Source organism: Heptranchias perlo, chromosome 1, assembly GCF_035084215.1.
Source record: "Heptranchias perlo isolate sHepPer1 chromosome 1, sHepPer1.hap1, whole genome shotgun sequence".
Classification (NCBI taxonomy): domain Eukaryota; kingdom Metazoa; phylum Chordata; class Chondrichthyes; order Hexanchiformes; family Hexanchidae; genus Heptranchias; species Heptranchias perlo.
In genome coordinates this window covers 39,470,703-39,489,049 of record NC_090325.1, presented here as the reverse complement: position 1 = coordinate 39,489,049, position 18,347 = coordinate 39,470,703, and the positions used below count along the sequence as shown (strand labels likewise).

The 18,347-nt window shown below is 47.4% G+C and overlaps 1 protein-coding gene across 2 annotated transcripts in view; it reads right to left on the bottom strand.

Moving 5' to 3' along the window:
• The window catches only part of LOC137321608 (mucosa-associated lymphoid tissue lymphoma translocation protein 1-like), a 137,026-nt gene that overhangs the window by 66,916 nt on the left and 51,763 nt on the right, over nucleotides 1-18,347 (bottom strand). For both annotated transcript variants that reach the window (XM_067984066.1, XM_067984074.1), the window contains exons 7-9: nucleotides 15,667-15,763; nucleotides 13,186-13,212; nucleotides 11,345-11,389 (exon numbers count right to left, since the gene is read on the bottom strand). In XM_067984066.1, coding sequence (XP_067840167.1) covers nucleotides 11,345-11,389; nucleotides 13,186-13,212; nucleotides 15,667-15,763 — 169 coding nt within the window. The remainder of the gene's footprint in view (nucleotides 1-11,344; nucleotides 11,390-13,185; nucleotides 13,213-15,666; nucleotides 15,764-18,347) is intronic.

Below are 18,347 nucleotides of genomic sequence, written 5' to 3'. Positions count from 1 at the left end.
GACTGGTGTACAAGAACACCCAGGTTCCTTTGTACATCAACATTCACTCAGACGGTGGTGAACCTGTGGAATTCTCAACCACAGAAGGCTGTGGAGGCCAAGTCACTGAATATATTTAAGAAGGAGATAGATAGATTTCTAGACACACAAGACATCAAGGGGTATGGGGAGAGAGCAGGAATATGGTATTGAGATAGAGGATCATATTGAATGGCAGAGCAGGCTCGAAGGACCGAATGGCCTACTCCTGCTCCCATTTTCTATGTTTCTATGTTTCAGTCAACAAATACAGTAATGGAACATCAGTACAAAATGACTGTTAAAAATAAAGTAAGGGGAACAATTATTAAAAATAAATTAAATTGCCTGTATAGGAGGGAACTGGAGGCAATAATTCATAACGAGGACCCAGATGTAGTAGGGATGACTGAAACATGGCTTAATAAAGAACAGGACTAGCAGTTAAATATTGCAGGATATCATGTATTTAGAAAGGATAGGGAAGGAAGAAGGGGGAGGGGCTGGGGTAGCTGTACTAATTGTACTAACATAATGGCAATAGAAGAAGGGGACATTAGTAACATTAAGATAGAAAAAAGAATCCATATGGATTGAGACAAAGAATAAGAAGGGATTGATCATGTTACGAGGTATATTTAGAGAGCACCTAATAGTGGAAGAGAAGTGGAGGGTGAAATATGTAGGCAAATCTATGAAATGAGCAAAAAACATCGAATAATAATCATGGGAGATTTCAACTACCCTCAAATAAACTGGCAAGAAGAGGTAGGGAAAGGGGAAAGGGGAATGGAGATTTTACTGTGTGTACAGGATTCCTTTTTTTTTATTCGTTCACGGGATGTGGGCGTCGCTGGCAAGGCCGGCATTTATTGCCCATCCCTAATTGCCCTCGAGAAGGTGGTGGTGAGCCGCCTTCTTGAACCGCTGCAGTCCGTGTGGTGACGGTTCTCCCACAGTGCTGTTAGGAAGGGAGTTCCAGGATTTTGACCCAGCGACAATGAAGGAACGGCGATATATTTCCAAGTCGGGATGGTGTGTGACTTGGAGGGGAACGTGCAGGTGGTGTTGTTCCCATGCGCCTGCTGCCCTTGTCCTTCTAGGTGGTAGAGGTCGCGGGTTTGGGAGGTGCTGTCGAAGAAGCCTTGGCGAGTTGCTGCAGTGCATCCTGTGGATGGTACACACTGCAGCCACAGTGCGCCGGTGGTGAAGGGAGTGAATGTTTAGGGTGGTGGATGGGGTGCCAATCAAGCGGGCTGCTTTATCTTGGATGGTGTCGAGCTTCTTGAGTGTTGTTGGAGCTGCACTCATCCAGGCAAGTGGAGAGTATTCCATCACACTCCTGACTTGTGCCTTGTAGATGGTGGAAAGGCTTTGGGGAGTCAGGAGGTGAGTCACTCGCCGCAGAATACCCAGCCTCTGACCTGCTCTCGTAGCCACAGTATTTATATGGCTGGTCCAGTTAAGTTTCTGGTCAATGGTGACCCCCAGGATGTTGATGGTGGGGGATTCGGCGATGGTAATGCCGTTGAATGTTAAGGGGAGGTGGTTAGACTCTCTCTTGTTGGAGATGGTCATTGCCTGGCACTTATCTGGCGCGAATGTTACTTGCCACTTATGAGCCCAAGCCTGGATGTTGTCCAGGTCTTGCTGCATGCAGGCTCGGACTGCTTCATTATCTGAGGGGTTGCGAATGGAACTGAACACTGTGCAGTCATCAGCGAACATCCCCATTTCTGACCTTATGATGGAGGGAAGGTCATTGATGAAGCAGCTGAAGATGGTTGGGCCTAGGACACTGCCCTGAGGAACTCCTGCAGCATACTTTCTTACCAAGTATGTGAGAGGACCAACAAGAGAGGAATCACTACTGGATCTAGTAATGGGAAATGAACTGGAGCAGGTAAGAGAAGTAACTGGAGCAGATAAGAGAAGTAAGAGTAGGAGAACATCTAAGCAATAGCGATCATAACATAATAAGGTTTCAAGTAATGATTGAGAAAGACATAAGTAAGACAAAGACCAAAGTAATAGATTGTAAAAAAGTTAATTTTATGGGGAGAAACATAAAAACGGACTGTAAAAGCTTCCATAGATATGTAAAAAGGAAAAAAATGGCGAAGGCAAATGTGGGTCCCTTACAGACAGAGAAGGGAGAATTTATAATGGGGAATAAGGAAGTGGTAGAGAAATTAAACAAATACTTTGGGCTCGAATTTAGCAGGCCTGCGGGTTCCCAGCGGGTGGTCCTCCGGGAGCGTCGAAAACGCGGACGGGTAATTGTGTGCGTCCCCCACGCGATCGCGGGATAATTGGACACATTAAGGCCTGCTTCCGGGTTCTGCGCTCCCCAGCTGCGTGCCGGCCGGCTGCGCATGCGCAGTACCGTCGACGCGATGTAGGAGCTCCAGTTAAAGGGGCAGTCTCCCAAAGCCCCTCCTGCTGCAAGCAAGAGGTCTGGGAGAATGGCTCAACCAAGGGGAAAGGCTGCGCCCCGTTTTTCAGATCTGGCACTGCAGCTGATGCTGGAGGGCGTGAGGAGGAGGAGGGAAACACTCTTCCCTGAGGATGGGCGCAAGTTCCCTGCCGCCGCAACCAGGAAGGCATGGGCAGAGGTGGCGGCGGAGGTGAGCAGCAGGGGCAACACCCCAAGGACTTGGGAGCAGTGCCGCAAGCGCTTCAATGACCTGACTAGGTCTGGCAAGGTGAGTACACCAACGCACCCTCCCACATCCCGTCCCCACCATCACGCCAAGCAGATCACAACCCCCTCCTGCACAGCCACCACTGCGCTCCATCAGCAATCCTCACAGCCACTCATTCACCATCCTCGCCGTGCACGCAAGTACCCACCGTCCCTGACCCCACCCGAACACTACCACACACCCCAATCCCCATGCAATGGGATGGGCACGTGGCCCACACTTCCTCCCATCCGTTCCGCGCCACGCTCAACCCAACCACACCGATGCTCGATGCGTCTCACGATGCAAGACGCACCCACTCACACATCTGTGTTTTGCCTTCACAGGAGAAGAGGAGCAAGAACAATAGGGAAAGGGCACGCACCGGAGGTGGGCCGCCGCAAGTGGTGGAGCTCACCGACGCAGAGGTGGAGGCGCTCGACCTCGCCCGCACGCGACATTGCCTGTCGGTGGCCGATGGCGAGTGTGTCGCTGCCGAAACGGCCGGTAAGGGAAAGCTGACACTCAACACCCATGATCGCGAGTGACCGTATCATCACCTGCCATCAGGCGCACTGTCAAGTTGGTCCACATGCCTCAAAGTGCCCTCTGTTCTCTTGCAGGTGCGTCTTTGGATCAAGCGAGCATGGAGGGCGATTCCTCAGAGGACATGGCGGTCTCTGAGGGTGCATCGTCACATCAGAGCCAACCATCCACCAGCGCAGAGACACGCACCTCGGTGGGTCCCCCTCGCCAACTAGTTGGGGTAGCACTTGGTGAGTCACTGCGCACGAGTGAGCATGAGCAGACCCTGGTGGCAGGGGCAGCCGCGGAGGGTCCGCGACGGAGGGAGCACTCATCTCCAGGCTCTGCTCAGCCGGACCCAGATGCTGAACCCAGGGGGCCACCAGAGAAAAGGAGAGTCGTCGAGGGCCACCAGCTAATTGCTGAGGTGCTGGCAGAGGTGCCGCGCGCATTGTCCACAATAGCGCAGGCGATGGAGGAGTCCACCTCCTGCATGTGGGCATTGGTGGCGCAGGCACAGGAGGGTACCGGCGACACAGTGTCGCGGGTAGGTGCGGGACTGTCTGCGGTGGAGGACAGGCTGGCCTCCCTCGAGCGTCACGCACAGCTCCACTTCGAGTCCTTGCAGGCCCTCACAACGTCTGTACGGATTCAGGGTGAGCAACATTCCGACGCCACCAACAGGCTGAGGGATACAATAGGGGTGGCCTTGCAAGGCCTCACACATGCCATCCAAACTGCCGTCCAGCAGGGTGGAAGGGGTGATGTGGGCCGAGGCCAAGAGAGGGATGATGGTGACCGGGGACATGGAAGCGGGGACGCCTCTCAAGGCGTCCCCACGTCCCACCCGTCGCCCACCTCTCAACCAGTACCCGCAATGGTGCCTCCTCTCCAGGTGGCCGAGTCTGCCCCTGCCCCGGTGCAGGAGGAGCAGTCTGTGGAGGTGCCCTCACGGGCACCGAAACCCAGGGGCCGTCCGCCAAAAGCATCTACCCGGTCAAGGCAAGAAGACGAGCAACCTGCCACTACCTCTGCTGGAGCCACAGGGGTAGCACCACGTAGGGGTTCCCGGAGAAGAATTCCAAAGGCCTTATAATCACAAAGGGAATACACCAGGGTGTTTATTATTTTGTACTTTGTTTCTTAAATGATGTCACATTCCACATATTAAATAGTCTATTCTCACCACTCCTGCCACCTCTCGTCCATTCTTCCGCGGTTTGTGCAATAGTTGCGTTCCGTGGAGGCCATCATGACGGCGAACACCTGCTGCCACCCATTGGGCACACTGCTGTGGGTGCAGGATTACTGGCAGCACTCTTCAGTGGAGGGGGCTGGTATGGCCGCTCGCATGTGCAGGTGAGGAGATGCGAGCGCCTCGCAGTGTCTGACTCTAGGAGAACCGTTGACGTATGAGTGCGTCCCTGGCCCGGCGACCATCCCGGTGAGTCGCGGCTCGGCGCATGGGTCGTCCAACATCCTCGGGCGCGTCCTCCTCCTCCGCCTCCTCCGCCTCCACCTCCTCCTCCTCCTCCTCGCCCTCGCCTTCCTCAATGTGGGTGGCGGGTGTGGATGGGGCCTCCTCCAGCGGCACCCCTCTCTGTTGGGCCATGTTGTGCAGGGCACAGCAGACAACTATGATTCGTCCCACTCTGAATGGTGTGTATTGGAGCGCTCCCCCAGAACGATCAAGGCACCTGAAGCGCATCTTGAGAAGCCCGATGGTCTGCTCAATTGTAGACCTGGTAGCAGTGTGGCTGTCATTGTACCGACGCTCCGGCTCGGTGATGGGGTTCCTCAGAGGTGTCATGAGCCACGTGTGGAGGGGATACCCCTTGTCGCCGAGGAGCCAGCCGTTGCCGGCGTTGGGTGCCTGCAGGATGGGCGGGACGGCGGACTCCCTGAGGACGAAGGCATCGTGGCAGCTGCCGGGGTATCTGGCGCACACGTGTAGGAATCTCTGGCGGTGGTCACAGATGAGCTGGGCGTTCATGGAGTGATACCCCTTCCTGTTGATGAACAGCCCTGGCTCATGCGGAGGTGCCCGTATTGCGATGTGGGTGCAGTCGATTACACCCTGCACCCGTGGGAAGCCGGCCATGGCATGGAATCCAACCGCCCTCTCCATCTGGCTGCGCTCGTCCATGGCGAAGTTGATGTAGTGGGAGGCCCTGCGGAACAACCCATCGGTGACCTGCCTTATGCACTTGTGTGCAGAGGACTGACAGACCCCGGTGATGTCCCCGGTGGCACCCTGGAAGGAACCGGATGCGAAGAAGTTGAGGGCAGTGGTGACTTTGACAGCGACAGGTAAGAAGATGCTGCTTGGTCCATCAGGGAGCAGCTCGTCGTTAAGGAGGCTGCAGATGTCGGCGACTACCTGGCGATTGACTCTGAGCCTCCGTATGCACTGCTCCTCGGAGAGGTCCATGAAGCTGAGCCTCGCTCTGTACACCCTGTGCGGAGGGTAGTGCCTCCTGCGACGCATCTCTCTCTGCGGTTGCCCTCCCTCCTGCTGTGCAGGTGGGTGTGCCGCAGCACCGTGTTGGGGGGCCCCACCTCTCCGAGGCGGACGGCGTGGACTGCGAGGCTGCTGGGGCTGGTCATCCTGTTCGTCCTCCGACGATGTAAACGCACCACCCATCTGGCAGGTGTTGGTGTGAGGGGTTGTGCAGGGTAGGTGGGTGGGTCCTCGGACTGGGGCTGCGGTTTCGTGTCGGTCTGTCCTCTGGCTTGGCGGGGGTTGGTGGAGGGCAGGGGTTGCCCTATGTGACGCGGTGGCCTCCTGCGTGGGTGAGGGCGCTCCCCCGTGGAGCGCACCTTGGCACCTGGCACAGGCTGCTGGCTGCAACACGCCTGGTTTGAAGGGTCCTGTTTCCCCCAGTGTGGGAAACTGACTGCTTTGACCGTAAAATCCCACACTTCCTCTTTTAACAGCTGCTTCAGCTCATTAACTGACCACAACGAGCAAGTTAAGTGCTCTCAAGTGGAACCCCGCTGGCTTTAATTGCCTGCGGGATTCCCACCAGCGGGGCTTGCGCGCGCAGCCCCGCACGTCAGCGCGGTACCCGGAAGTGGCCGGGATTTCGTCCGAATCCGGTCACGTGATCGGAGATCGGGATTTTCGGGGCCCCCCCGCTGGAAACCCGCAGGTAACCCGACCCTAAAATCGAGCCCTTTGTGTCTGTCTTCACCTCGCAGAAATACTAGAGAACCAAGGGTCTGGCGAGTATGAGGAACTGAAAGAAATTAGTATTAGTATAAAAATAGTATTAGAGAAATTAATGGGACTGAAAGTCGATAAATCCCAAGGTCCTCTTGATCTACATCCCAGGGTTTTGAAAGAGGTGGCTATAGAGATAGTGGATGCATTGGTTGTCATCTTCCAAAATTCTATAGATTCTGGAACGGTTCCTGTAGATTGGAGGGCAGCAAATGTAACCCCACTATTTAAGAAAGGAGGGAGAGAGAAAACAGAGAACTACAGACCTGTTAGCCTGACATCAGTAGTAGGGAAAATGCTGGAATCTATTATAAAGGATGTGATAACAGGACACTTAGAAAATAATAATAGGATTTGGCAGAGTCAACATGGATTTATGAAAGGGAAATCATGTTTGACAAACCTATTGGAGTTCCTTAAGGATGTAACTAGTGGAATAGATATGGGGGAACCAGTGCAGAAGGCTTTCGATAAGGTCCCACACAGGAGGTTGGTGAGCAAAGTTAGAGCACATGGAATTGGGGGTAATATATTGGCATGGATTAAGAATTGGTTAACAGACAGAAAACGGAGAGTAGGAATAAACGGGTCTTTTTCAGGTTGGCAGACTGTGACTAGTGGGGTACCGCAGGGATTGGTGCTTGGGCCCCAGCTATTCACGATCTATATCAATGATTTGGATGAGGGGACCAAATGTAATATTTCCAAGTTTGCTGATGACACAAAACTGGGTGGGAATGTGAGTTGTGAGGAGGATGCAAAAAGTTTCTAGGGGAAATAGACAGGTTAAGTGAGTGGGCAAGAACATGGCAGATGGAATATAATGTGGAAAAATGTGAAGTTATCCACTTTGGTAGGAAAAACAGACATGCGGAGTATTTTTTAAATGATGAGAGATTGGGAAATGTTGATGTTCAAAGGGACCTGGGTGTCCTTGTACATGAGTCACTGAAAGCTAACATGCAGGTGCAGCAAGCAATTAGGAAGGCAAATGGTATGTTGGCCTTTATTACAAAAGGATTTGAGTACAGGAGTAAAGATGTCTTACTGCAATTATATAGGGCCTCGGTGAGACTGCACCTGGGGTATTGTGTACAATTTTGGTCTCCTTACCTAAGAAAGGATATACTTGCCATAGAGGGAGTGTAACAAATCCATCCTGAGATGGCGGGACTGTCGTATGAGGAGAGAATTGAGGAGAGACTAGGCCTGTATTCTCTAGAGTTTCGAAGAATGAGAGGTGATTTCATTGAAACATACAAAACTCTTACAGGGCTCGACAGGGTAGATGCAAGGAGGATGTTTCCCTGGCTGGGGAGTCTAGAACCAGGGGTCACAGTCGCAGAATAAAGGGTAGGCCATTTAGGACTGAGATGAGGAGAAATTTCTTCTCTCAGAGGGTGGTGAATCTTTAGCATTCTCTACCCCAGAGGGCTGTGGAGGCTCAGTCATTGAGTACATTCAAAACAGAGATCGATAGATTTCTAGATATTAAAGGCATCAAGGGATGTGGGGATGGTGCAGGAAAATGGCGTTGAGGTAGAAGATCAGCCATGATCTTGTTGAATGGCGGAGCAGGCTCGAGGGGCAGAATGGCCTACTCCTGTTCCTATTTCTTATGTTCTTATGGGATGAGAGTGGAACTAGGAATTGGATAAATATTTGAAGGGGAAAAGTTTGCAGGGCTATGGGGAGAGAGCGGAGGAATGGGACTAACTGGATTGTTCTTACAAAGAGCCGGCACAGACACAATGGGCCAAAAGGCCTCCTGTGCTGTAATGGTTCTATGATTCTATGATTCTATGGTAAACTGGAAAAAAATGTTGACAGACAAAGAAATAAAACAGCAGTGGGAAATATTTTAAATGGTGATCAATAGAGTTTCGGAGAAATATATTCTTCTAAAAAGCAAAAACAAACTAGCCAACAATGAAACACCATGGATGAATAAAGAGTTAAGGGTAAAATTGAAACTAAAGAAAAAGGCATACTCAAAGTACATAGACAATAAAGGAGAGGATGATAAAAGAGAATAAGAGGAGGTTAGGAAAGAAGTCAAAAAACAATTAGGAAAGCAAAGAGGAACTACGAGATTAAATTATCAAGGTATATAAAATATATAGTGAAGTATTCTACAGACAAATAAATAACAAAAGAAAAATCAGGATAGGGATAGGGCCACTAAGGGATGCACAAGATAAACTCACAGGTAATGACAGTGAAATGGCAGAAATATTGAATAGCTACTTTGCCTCAGTATTTACCAGGCAGACTAACAAGGTGGGCATGACACTAGAAGAAGAGATCAAAAAAGATATTAAAATATTTAAGATAGAGAGGGGGGAAATAATTGATAATCTAATCAAACTTAGAGAGGATAAAACCCCTGGTCCAGATAGATTGCATCCGCAAATATTAAAAGAGGTTAGGGAGGAGATAGCAGAGGCACTATTACATATATATAAAAATTCATTAGAAAAGGGAATAGTGTCAGAGGACTGGCGTTCAGCTAATGTTATTCCCATATTCAAAAAGGGAGATAGAACCAGTCCAGGGAACTAGAGACCAATTAGCTTAAGGTCGGTGGTACGAAAGATAATGGAATCTTTACTCAAAGATGTAATAGAAAAACATCTTTTTTTTTTGAAAAACATCTAGAGAACGAAAATATAATAAAGAATAGTAAGCATGGATTTCAGAAGGGAAAGTCATGCTTGATCAACCTTATTGAATTCTTTGAGGAAGTAACAGAAAGAGTAGACAAGAGTAATGTAGTAGATGTAATATATTTGGATTTTCAAAAGGCCTTCGATAAGGTGACGCATTGTAGACTCATGACTAAGATCAGAGCATATGGAGTCAGGGAGCATATAGCAGAATGGATAGCAAGTTGGCTACAAAACAGAAAACCGAGTAGGGGTTAAGGGTAGCTACTCAGAGTGGCAAAAGGTGGGAAGTGATGTTCCACAGGGATCGGTGCTGGGAACATTGTTGTTCACAATTTACATTAACGATTTGGATTCGGGAATTGGAAATATAATTTCAAAATTTGCAGATGACACCAAAATTAGGAGGTGTGATTAATACAAAGGAGGAATTCGTCAAAATGCAAGAGGACATTAATAAACTTGCAGAATGGGTGTGTAATCGGCAATGAATTTCAATATAGATAAGTGTGAGGTGGTGTATTTTGGCAGGAAGAATAAGGAGGCCACATACCGCTTGGATAATCAGAGTCTATATGGGGTAGAAAACCAAAGAGATCTAGGGGTACAGATACACAAATCTCTAAAAGTAACGACATTGGTTAATAAGGCCATAAAAAAAAGCAAATCAAGGGCTCATTTCTGGAGGGATAGAATTGAAAAGCAAAATACTTTGCCCCAGCATTTTGGAGAAGTTATGTGAAATTTGTATGGAACCATGGTTAGACTACATTTGGAGTACTGTGCACAGTTCTGGTCTCCATATTATAGAAAGGATATAGAGGCATTGAAGAGGGTGCAAAAAAAATTCTCAAGGATGATAACAGATCTGAGAGGACATACTTATCAGGAAAGGAAAAGAGAAGTCTGAGGGGTGACCTGATAGATGTCTTTAAGATAATGAAAGGATTTGATAGGGTAGATGTAGATAAAATGTTTCCACTTGTGGGGGAGTCCAAAACTAGAGGTCATAAATATAAAACTGTTGCTAATAAATCCAATAAGGAATTCAGGAGAAATTTCTTTACCCCAAGAGTGGTAAGAATGTCGAACTCGCTACCACAAGGAGTAGTTGAGGCAAATAGCATAGATGCATTTAAGGGGAAGCTAGATAAACACAAGAGAGAGAAAGGAATAGAAGGGTCTGCTGATAGGGTTAGACGAAGTAGGGAGGAAGGAGGTTCGTGTGGAACATAAACGCCAGCATAGACCAGTTGGGCTGAATTGCCTGTTTCTATGCTGTAGTTTTGAAGTAACTCGATGTATGCCTGTGGCCCACTGTATTTTCATTGTAACTATGTGTCATAGGCCTAATACTCAGCTATTTTGGAACAGTTGGTCAATTTTTACTATTTCCCTGCTGCTGCCCATCCTTAACAATCTTTGCCACAAGTGAGAAATCCTGGTCTCTGATGCCAAAATGAAACAGAGCTGGCAGTTAGGAGCATCAGCCAGGACCCACACTAAGGAGCACATCAAGGTAGTAGAGTGTTTCTGTAATCTCGGGAGGGAGGTGGGGAGGGGGAGGGGGTGCGGGGATTAAGAAACAGAGACCCCTCTGTGAACTGCAGGGAGCAGGTAAGAGGGAGTGAGTGCTTCTGTGAAGTGGAAGGAGAGCCTACCTGTGAAAAGAGGAAAGTGGCTATTGATGTAACTTTTTAGGAAATGTGGTCTGGTTGGTCTGATCATTATGGATTAACAAAAAAACAATTACTTTTTCTATAATTTATTAGATTAAAATATCAATCATGAAGTAAAATGTTTAAAATGCACCATTTTTAACATATTCTTAAAGCTCCCTAGAAATGTTTGCACCCATACACATGGGCAGGGGAAACATTAACAGGAAGAAGTAACGTATAAGCTCAAATTTACTGCTGATGCCCCAGGACATCCAAAAGTACAAAAGTCAGGACAGGTGGACTAAGGAGAAAAGGAGATGAACATCACATCCAGACTCAACCAGAACAGAGCCAGTAAAAGTTGTTGAAAGATCAGAATGCCATATCGAACCTCTCCGCCTCACTTTAACACCAATTCATAATGGACTTGAATCAATAAGATTTGGGTGAAGTTAGTTTAGTGATACAACCAGAGGGAGAAAAAGTAACGCTTCACACGAGCTTGATTTATTGTATTTGTATCATATCTACACAGTGAGAACAGAAAAAGAAGGAAACTGTACTCACCATAATGTCTTTGGTTAAATCCTAGGTCTGGCTGTCCAACCTCAGCTGGATTACCCGATAGCAGAAAAAGAAAGTTAATACTTTTGATTACATAATCGCAGTGCTATCTTGTTCAAGGCCTTGCTTTCTATAGCAACTGTCCACCAATTTACAACAATCATAGTCAGGTCAAGGCAATATTTATAACTACATTAAAGATTTAACAGCTTTTATGATTCATCAATTTCTATTACAACCATCCATTTTTCTTCTTTTTATGTAAATCTAGCTAACTCCTACTCTTTAGGAAAATACTAGCTTGGATTTTTTCATTGGACACAAGCCCGATTTTAAGTGGGACAAAGCAAGATTCATGCCAGCCAAAGTCATGACTATTGACTTCAATTTAATTCCTGAGTAATTTGAGACATGTCATGTGGAAAGTGTAGCATGCTTGGGAGGAATCTATATATGTAAGGGGCCTCTTGCCTGTGTTAAGCAGCTGCCATGGAGATGTCCTTAGGGTGCAGGATGTTGGTCCTGGAGATTGGGCCTCATTACGCCAATTTTACATTTGTAAAACAGGCACAGCAAGGTCCAATTTCTACCCCTAGACTTTTCACACCCTTCCTATTAATTTAAATCTTCCTCCACTGCTATTTATCCTCTCCATAAAGACACTGTTTCCTGTTCAGTCCTTGTACCTGTTACAAATTATTAAACAGGTAAAGGCACACTCTAGATCATAGGAGTGAGGACTGACCTATGGGAATGGTCTGAGATGCTGAATCGGAGAAAAATATCCAGAGACAAAACATTTCTGGCTATCCCATCTCTTGGGAAGCGCCAAACAGATCCCCCCAGTGATGTGTTTCAGATTGGAAACTTATCTGACTCACTCAGATTGTGTCCTATCATTCCACTGCACAGTGCATGAGAAGGTCCAACATCTTGCCCCATAGGACCACCCTTGTACTGTCCCTGTTTGGTTAATGCATGGCCCCAATGTAAAATTGAACTATACCAATCCAATATTGATCCCCAGTCACAGCTGAGTTAAAATATCAGTCAGGGGAAATTAACATGTCTGGCTGTCTAAATACTTACCTTATTTCTTAATTGATGTTTAAGATTTCAATGAAGTTCATAGAACAAGTCCTACCCTCAAGCAACCTACTGAGCGATTGAATACTTTACTGGTTCGAAGCTCTCCTGTGCCATACTGCAATGGTCTAAGTGGGTGTGGCGATCACATCGGCGTTAATTCAGCAAATTCGATCTGGCCATTGATTTTAATGGGGGGCGTGGCTATGATAATTAGCTGTTCGACATTTTCGGCGCGAGTCTGCGAGGAGCAGCCAAAAGTCCCAGCAAATGGTGGCATGGGGTACATAATGGCACAAGTCACTCACAATATAATTTCCTGGAATTTCTGCACCGTAACAATGACGTACGCTGCAGATGCACCACGACCATGACGCAAGTTTTCAACAAATTCGCACATAAAGAACAGGTACTTGGGCAGCGGTTCTGGAGGGCTGCTGGCAGCTATGGAACTGTACCCAAACAAGTCAGTGCCATCAGGAGAAAAGGAGATTAAAAAAATCAGGATTTTTTAAAAAAACAACTAGGAAAGGGAAAACATTTTTTTCCTCAAAGTAGTTGCGCTAACAATATTTTATAAAATAGACTTAAACTTGCATCGGCAAATGGTTATGAAGCTAATAGCAGCACTGTGGGGGCAATCCACAAAGATAACAATACCTGCGGGCCCCATAAGCATCCACATAACATCTGCCACCATGAAAACTCAAAACCTATTTCCGTAGAGACTGGGACACATTGCAAAAAAAAACACTTACTTGTTTCTTCAGGGACCTTCAACTCATCTGAAAGAGATCCAACAAAGAAAACGTTTGGTAATGGTTAAAAATATAGTCCCTATTTTCAAATTTCAAAAAATCTATCAGAAATCCCATCTGACCTGCAGGCTAAAGTGACACATGCAAAAAGATACACCAGCAATGGTACTTAACTCACAAGCTTAGTTTCCAGTCAAGAGTTCAATTGGTTGAGATACCAGACAAGCCACCTTAACCATCATACTACTCATCTCTGGCTTTCTTACAGTAAAAGCTTATACTACTTTGGTCCAAAGAGTAATTGGATTAAGTTGATTAACCCCCGAAAACGGGCGCTGGATTCGCAGTGCGCATTTAACCCGCGCCCAGTCGTTGAGATGCAGGCAGCACGTAACATTCGTGCTGCCTGCTGTTTTACATGATTGCTGCATGCAGCCAGCACTACTTGCACTGTTGAGTGGCTGCTCACCAGCAGGGGGCCCAGATATCACGAGTGGCTAGCACCACATAAAGGCAGCCTGCAGGAAGTGGTGGAAGTCAATGGTGATGTGAATCTGTGTTGCAATATAGTGAAGCATGGTGATGATGGGAACTCTGGAATTTTTAATGAGCAACAACCTGGCTGCTTAAAGTTTGCGGGACTCTTATATTATGAAAATATAAGATATGGTTCTGAACGGAGATTAGACATCGCACATGTAAAACACAGATGCAGGTCCTGTCCCCATGTTTACAAACTGTTGAGTTATATTAAAACATTGAATAAAGAATGCACACTATTAAATCCCACATCCTCCAATCTGCACGCCAGATCCCACCAATCTGCCGATCTGAGTTTGTACCAGGCCTGCGAGAGAGTGTGCACCAAGGTTCTCTGATGATGCTTAAGAGGCCTTGGTGCAAGAGATGGACAGGAGGAGGAACATCCTATATCCGCAGGGGGCAAGAGGCCCTCCAGACATATGCTCCCGAGGAAGTGGGAGACAGTACGGGACGAAGTCAATGACAGGCACATAGCACCCCGAACATGGATGCAGCGCAGGAAGAGGTTCAATGATTTAACACGAGTGGTCAAAGTGCGTGAATTCAACTGTCAAGTGGCATCTCCTACCAACTGCATCACTAGTCGCATCCACTGCTTGACGCACTACACCCCCCATCACCCACCCACTAACAAACTCTTTCAATCAGTACTCAACTCTTCCAATCAGATGCTCCATCACACCTTCACACATTACCACTATTGCAAGCTGCACACCCACAACTCACAGGTCACACACAATAGCAGCTATTCAACCATGACAACCACATCACCCAAACATTTTGCAGGACAGTCAACGACACACGTCCCACTTCCTTGCAGGAGAAGGTGGCACATAACAGGAGGCAGCAAGTGGCAGTGGCTCCATGGAACATGAACCTGCTGTCCTCTCTCAGGATGACAGCATTCCTGTCCCACCCCTGCCACTCTGCCAGTGCCCTTGCTGTTGTTAGACAGCCCACTCCCTATAGAGTACTGAAACTTCATTATAGGAACATAGGAACAGGAGTAGGCCATTTAGCCCCTTAAGCCTGTTCCACCGTTCAATGAGATCATGGCTGATCTGTGGCCTAACTCCGTATACCCGCCTTAGCCCCATATCCCTGAATACCTTTAGTTAATAAAAATCTATCAATCTCAAATTTAAAATTAACAATTGAGCTAGCATCAACTGCCGTTTGGGGAAGAGAGTTCCAAACTTCTACCACCCTTTACATCTAGAAGCGTTTCCTAACTGCATTCCTGAAAGTCCTGGTTCTAATTTTTAGGCTATGTCCCCTCGTCCTAGTATTCAAGTATGGAAGACCTCCAAAAACAGGTACAAATGCATCAGCAGCCAGAAGCAATAATCCAGCAACGAATCTGTAACTCTTGCATGATTCCTTTAAATAGCACTGGTGGGGCGGGGGGTCCTCCATGCCGTTTAAGACCTGTTCAGCTGTGCGAGGCTGGAGCATGGAATTCCAAAATCGCATCTGTCCTTTTAAATCAGCGTTGCACACTGATCTGCCGCATAATCTCCCTACTTTACATGCTGCCAGTGTTCGTTAGGTGCATGTGTACAAACACCTTTACCAATATGGCGTCCTGCGCACGTCACACTGGAAGTGTGCACGCGCATCTCAGATGCCATTTTCAGTGCTTAGGAGTCTGTGTAACGCCTAAACAGGGTTATGTGGCCCAATTTAGCCCTCTATGCCTATGATGGGATAACATTTTCTCTCTCATCCCCACTATCCCAAAATTATAGTTTTACACAACAAGCAACAGCAACTTGCATTTATATAGCGCCTTGAACGCAATAAAGATTATAGTAAATGCAGCATCATATTACAATGTATCATGGGCTGATATTGATTATATGTATTTGTTATACAAGGTCAACTCTCAATAAAGTTTTTGAATAATGTTGATGAATCTCAAATAGAGTAACTCCTTACCTATAATGATGTCTGCTTCCATACTCCATTGTTCTGCCTTGTCATTGAACACATGGCAACGGTACTGTCCCTGGTTGTCCAGATTTATTTTACTCAACTATTTTCAAATAAAGGTGTGTTTGGATAAGTTACTTACATGAACAAAATGTAAAGTACAACACCTGTATCAGGAGCAATTTTCCAAGCTCACACTGCTGGTGAGGAGCCTCGCCCAACAGGTGTGCAAATCAGGAAACTGTGGAGGTGCTGCCCATGATTTCCCAATATGCATTTCTAGCAAGCCAGGCTCCCACAAGCAGCGTGAATATGGAAAATTGGCTCTAATGCAGATGCAATTTTTTTAAATATAAAATAAATCAATAGTATTGTACTTAACCATTAGAAAGAAGCAACTTGAGCATAGGGAGCAGGCCTTAGCATGAAATCTAAGATTTTCTACCTTTCACAACCTCAGGATGTTTCAAAGCGCTTTACAGCACATGAAGTATTTTTGAAAGTGTAGTCACTGTTGTAATATAGAAAACGTGGCAGCCAATTTGCACACAGCAAGCTCCCATAAACAGCAACGACCAGATAATCTGTTTTAGTGATGTTGGTTGAGGGATAAATATTGGCCAAGACACCGTGGAGAACTGCCCTGCTCTTCTTTGAATGGTGCCGTGGGATCTTTTACAGCCACCTGAGAGGTCAAGCAGGGCCTCGGTTTAATGTCTCATCCGAAAGATGGCACCTCCAACAGTGCAGCATTCCCTTAGTGCTGCACTGGAAGTGTCAGCCTGGATTTTGGGTTCAAGTCTCTGGAGTGGGACTTGAAACCACAGCCTTTTGACTCAGAGGCAAGAGTGCGATCACTGAGCCAAAATGGACACACTTATCATAAAACATATTGGGGTGGATTTTGACTTTTAGGAGACCGGCCAGCAGAGTATGCTGACCAACGATGAAGAGACCCCTGCACGTTTGAGGCCCCAGCCTCATTTAAATTCAGCAGGCGAGCTGCGGGGCCCCAAACAGGCAGTGTGCCGGAATGAGGCCTCAAGATCGGGCTGGGCAGCCGCAAGCAAGATAAGTTGCAGGGGTCCGGGGGTGGGGGGGGGGGGGGGGGGTGGGGGGAGGGGTGGGGGGAGGGGGTCGCGATTGCCAAGTACCCTGAGGAGACCACGGCCTCCTCCGGGGCCCACAAAAAAATTCAACACTTACCTTTGGCAGGTCTGTTTAGTTCCATCAACCATGGAATTGGTCGGAGTGTGCACAGCAGAGGCTCCGACCAGTTCCGACCTAAAATGGCAATCAAGGTCCTATTTAAGTCACAGGACCCCTATTTACATATTTGAAGGGGCCTTTTGCCTAAAACTTTAGGCCCCTTTCAAAATGGAATCGGCCGCATCACTGGGGTTAACAGGGTGGTAAGACTTCCAACCAAACTGTGAGGCTGTTACTGTCCTGTTAATGCCAGGCGAGGGCAGTGAAAATCGACACCACCATCTTTTGTTAAAAAAAAATCCTAAAGGCCGTAGTATTAGGCACATCACAAGTTATAAAACAGAGAAACAACTGTTATTGATTCAGGGAAATTGTTGGCCAGAGCACCAGGATAACTCCCTGATTTTCTTCAATTGTAAACAATTTTACAACACCAAGTTATAGTCCAGCAATTTTATTTTAAATTCACAAGCTTTCGGAGGCTTCCTCCTTCCTCAGGTAAATGTTCAGGAGCTCCTCGAAGCCTACGCATTTATACATATAGAACAATACATGGTGTTTACAGAATGCCCCTGCAACTGCCCGTTGGCAAGGCAATCACCGTGTTCAGACAGAGAGGTGTCACCTGCAGAACCCCCGAATACACATTCAACAAAAAAACAAACAGGAAAAAAAACAGAGAGAGGCAGAAACATCTGGAAGGCAGAGAAAGCCAGCAAATGGACGCTGTTCTCTTGAAAGCTAGGTAATTTGCTGCGAACGATGGTCTGTTTGAGGTTGGGTGGCTGTTTAAAGGCGAGCAAATTACCTAGCTTTCAAGAGAACAGCGTCCACGACACCACACAACCCTGCCACGGTAACCTCTGCAAGACATGCCAGATCATCGACACAGATACCACCATCACACGAGAGGACACCACTCACCAGGTGCATGGTTCATACTCCTGTGACTCGGCCAACGTTGTCTACCTCATACGTTGCAGGAAAGGATGCCCCAGAGCATGGTACATTGGCGAGACCATGCAGACGCTGCGACAACGGATGAACGGACACCGCGCAACAATCGCCAAACAGGAGGGTTCCCTCCCAGTCGGGGAACACTTCAGCAGTCATGGACATTCATCCACCGACCTTCGGGTAAGCGTACTCCAAGGCGGCCTTCGAGACACACGACAACGCAAAATCGTCGAGCAGAAATTGATAGCCAAGTTCCGCACCCATGAGGACGGCCTCAACCGGGATCTTGGGTTCATGTCACGCTACACGTTACCCCACCAGTGAACAAATGTTATCTGTTTTTAATATAATGGGTCATTTGCTGGCTTTCTCTGCCTTCCGGATGTTTCTGCCTCTCTCTGTTTTTTTTCCTGTTTGTTTTTTTGTTGAATGTGTATTCGGGGGTTCTGCAGGTGACACCTCTCTGTCTGAACACGGTGATTGCCTTGGCAACGGGCAGTTGCAGGGGCATTCTGTAAACA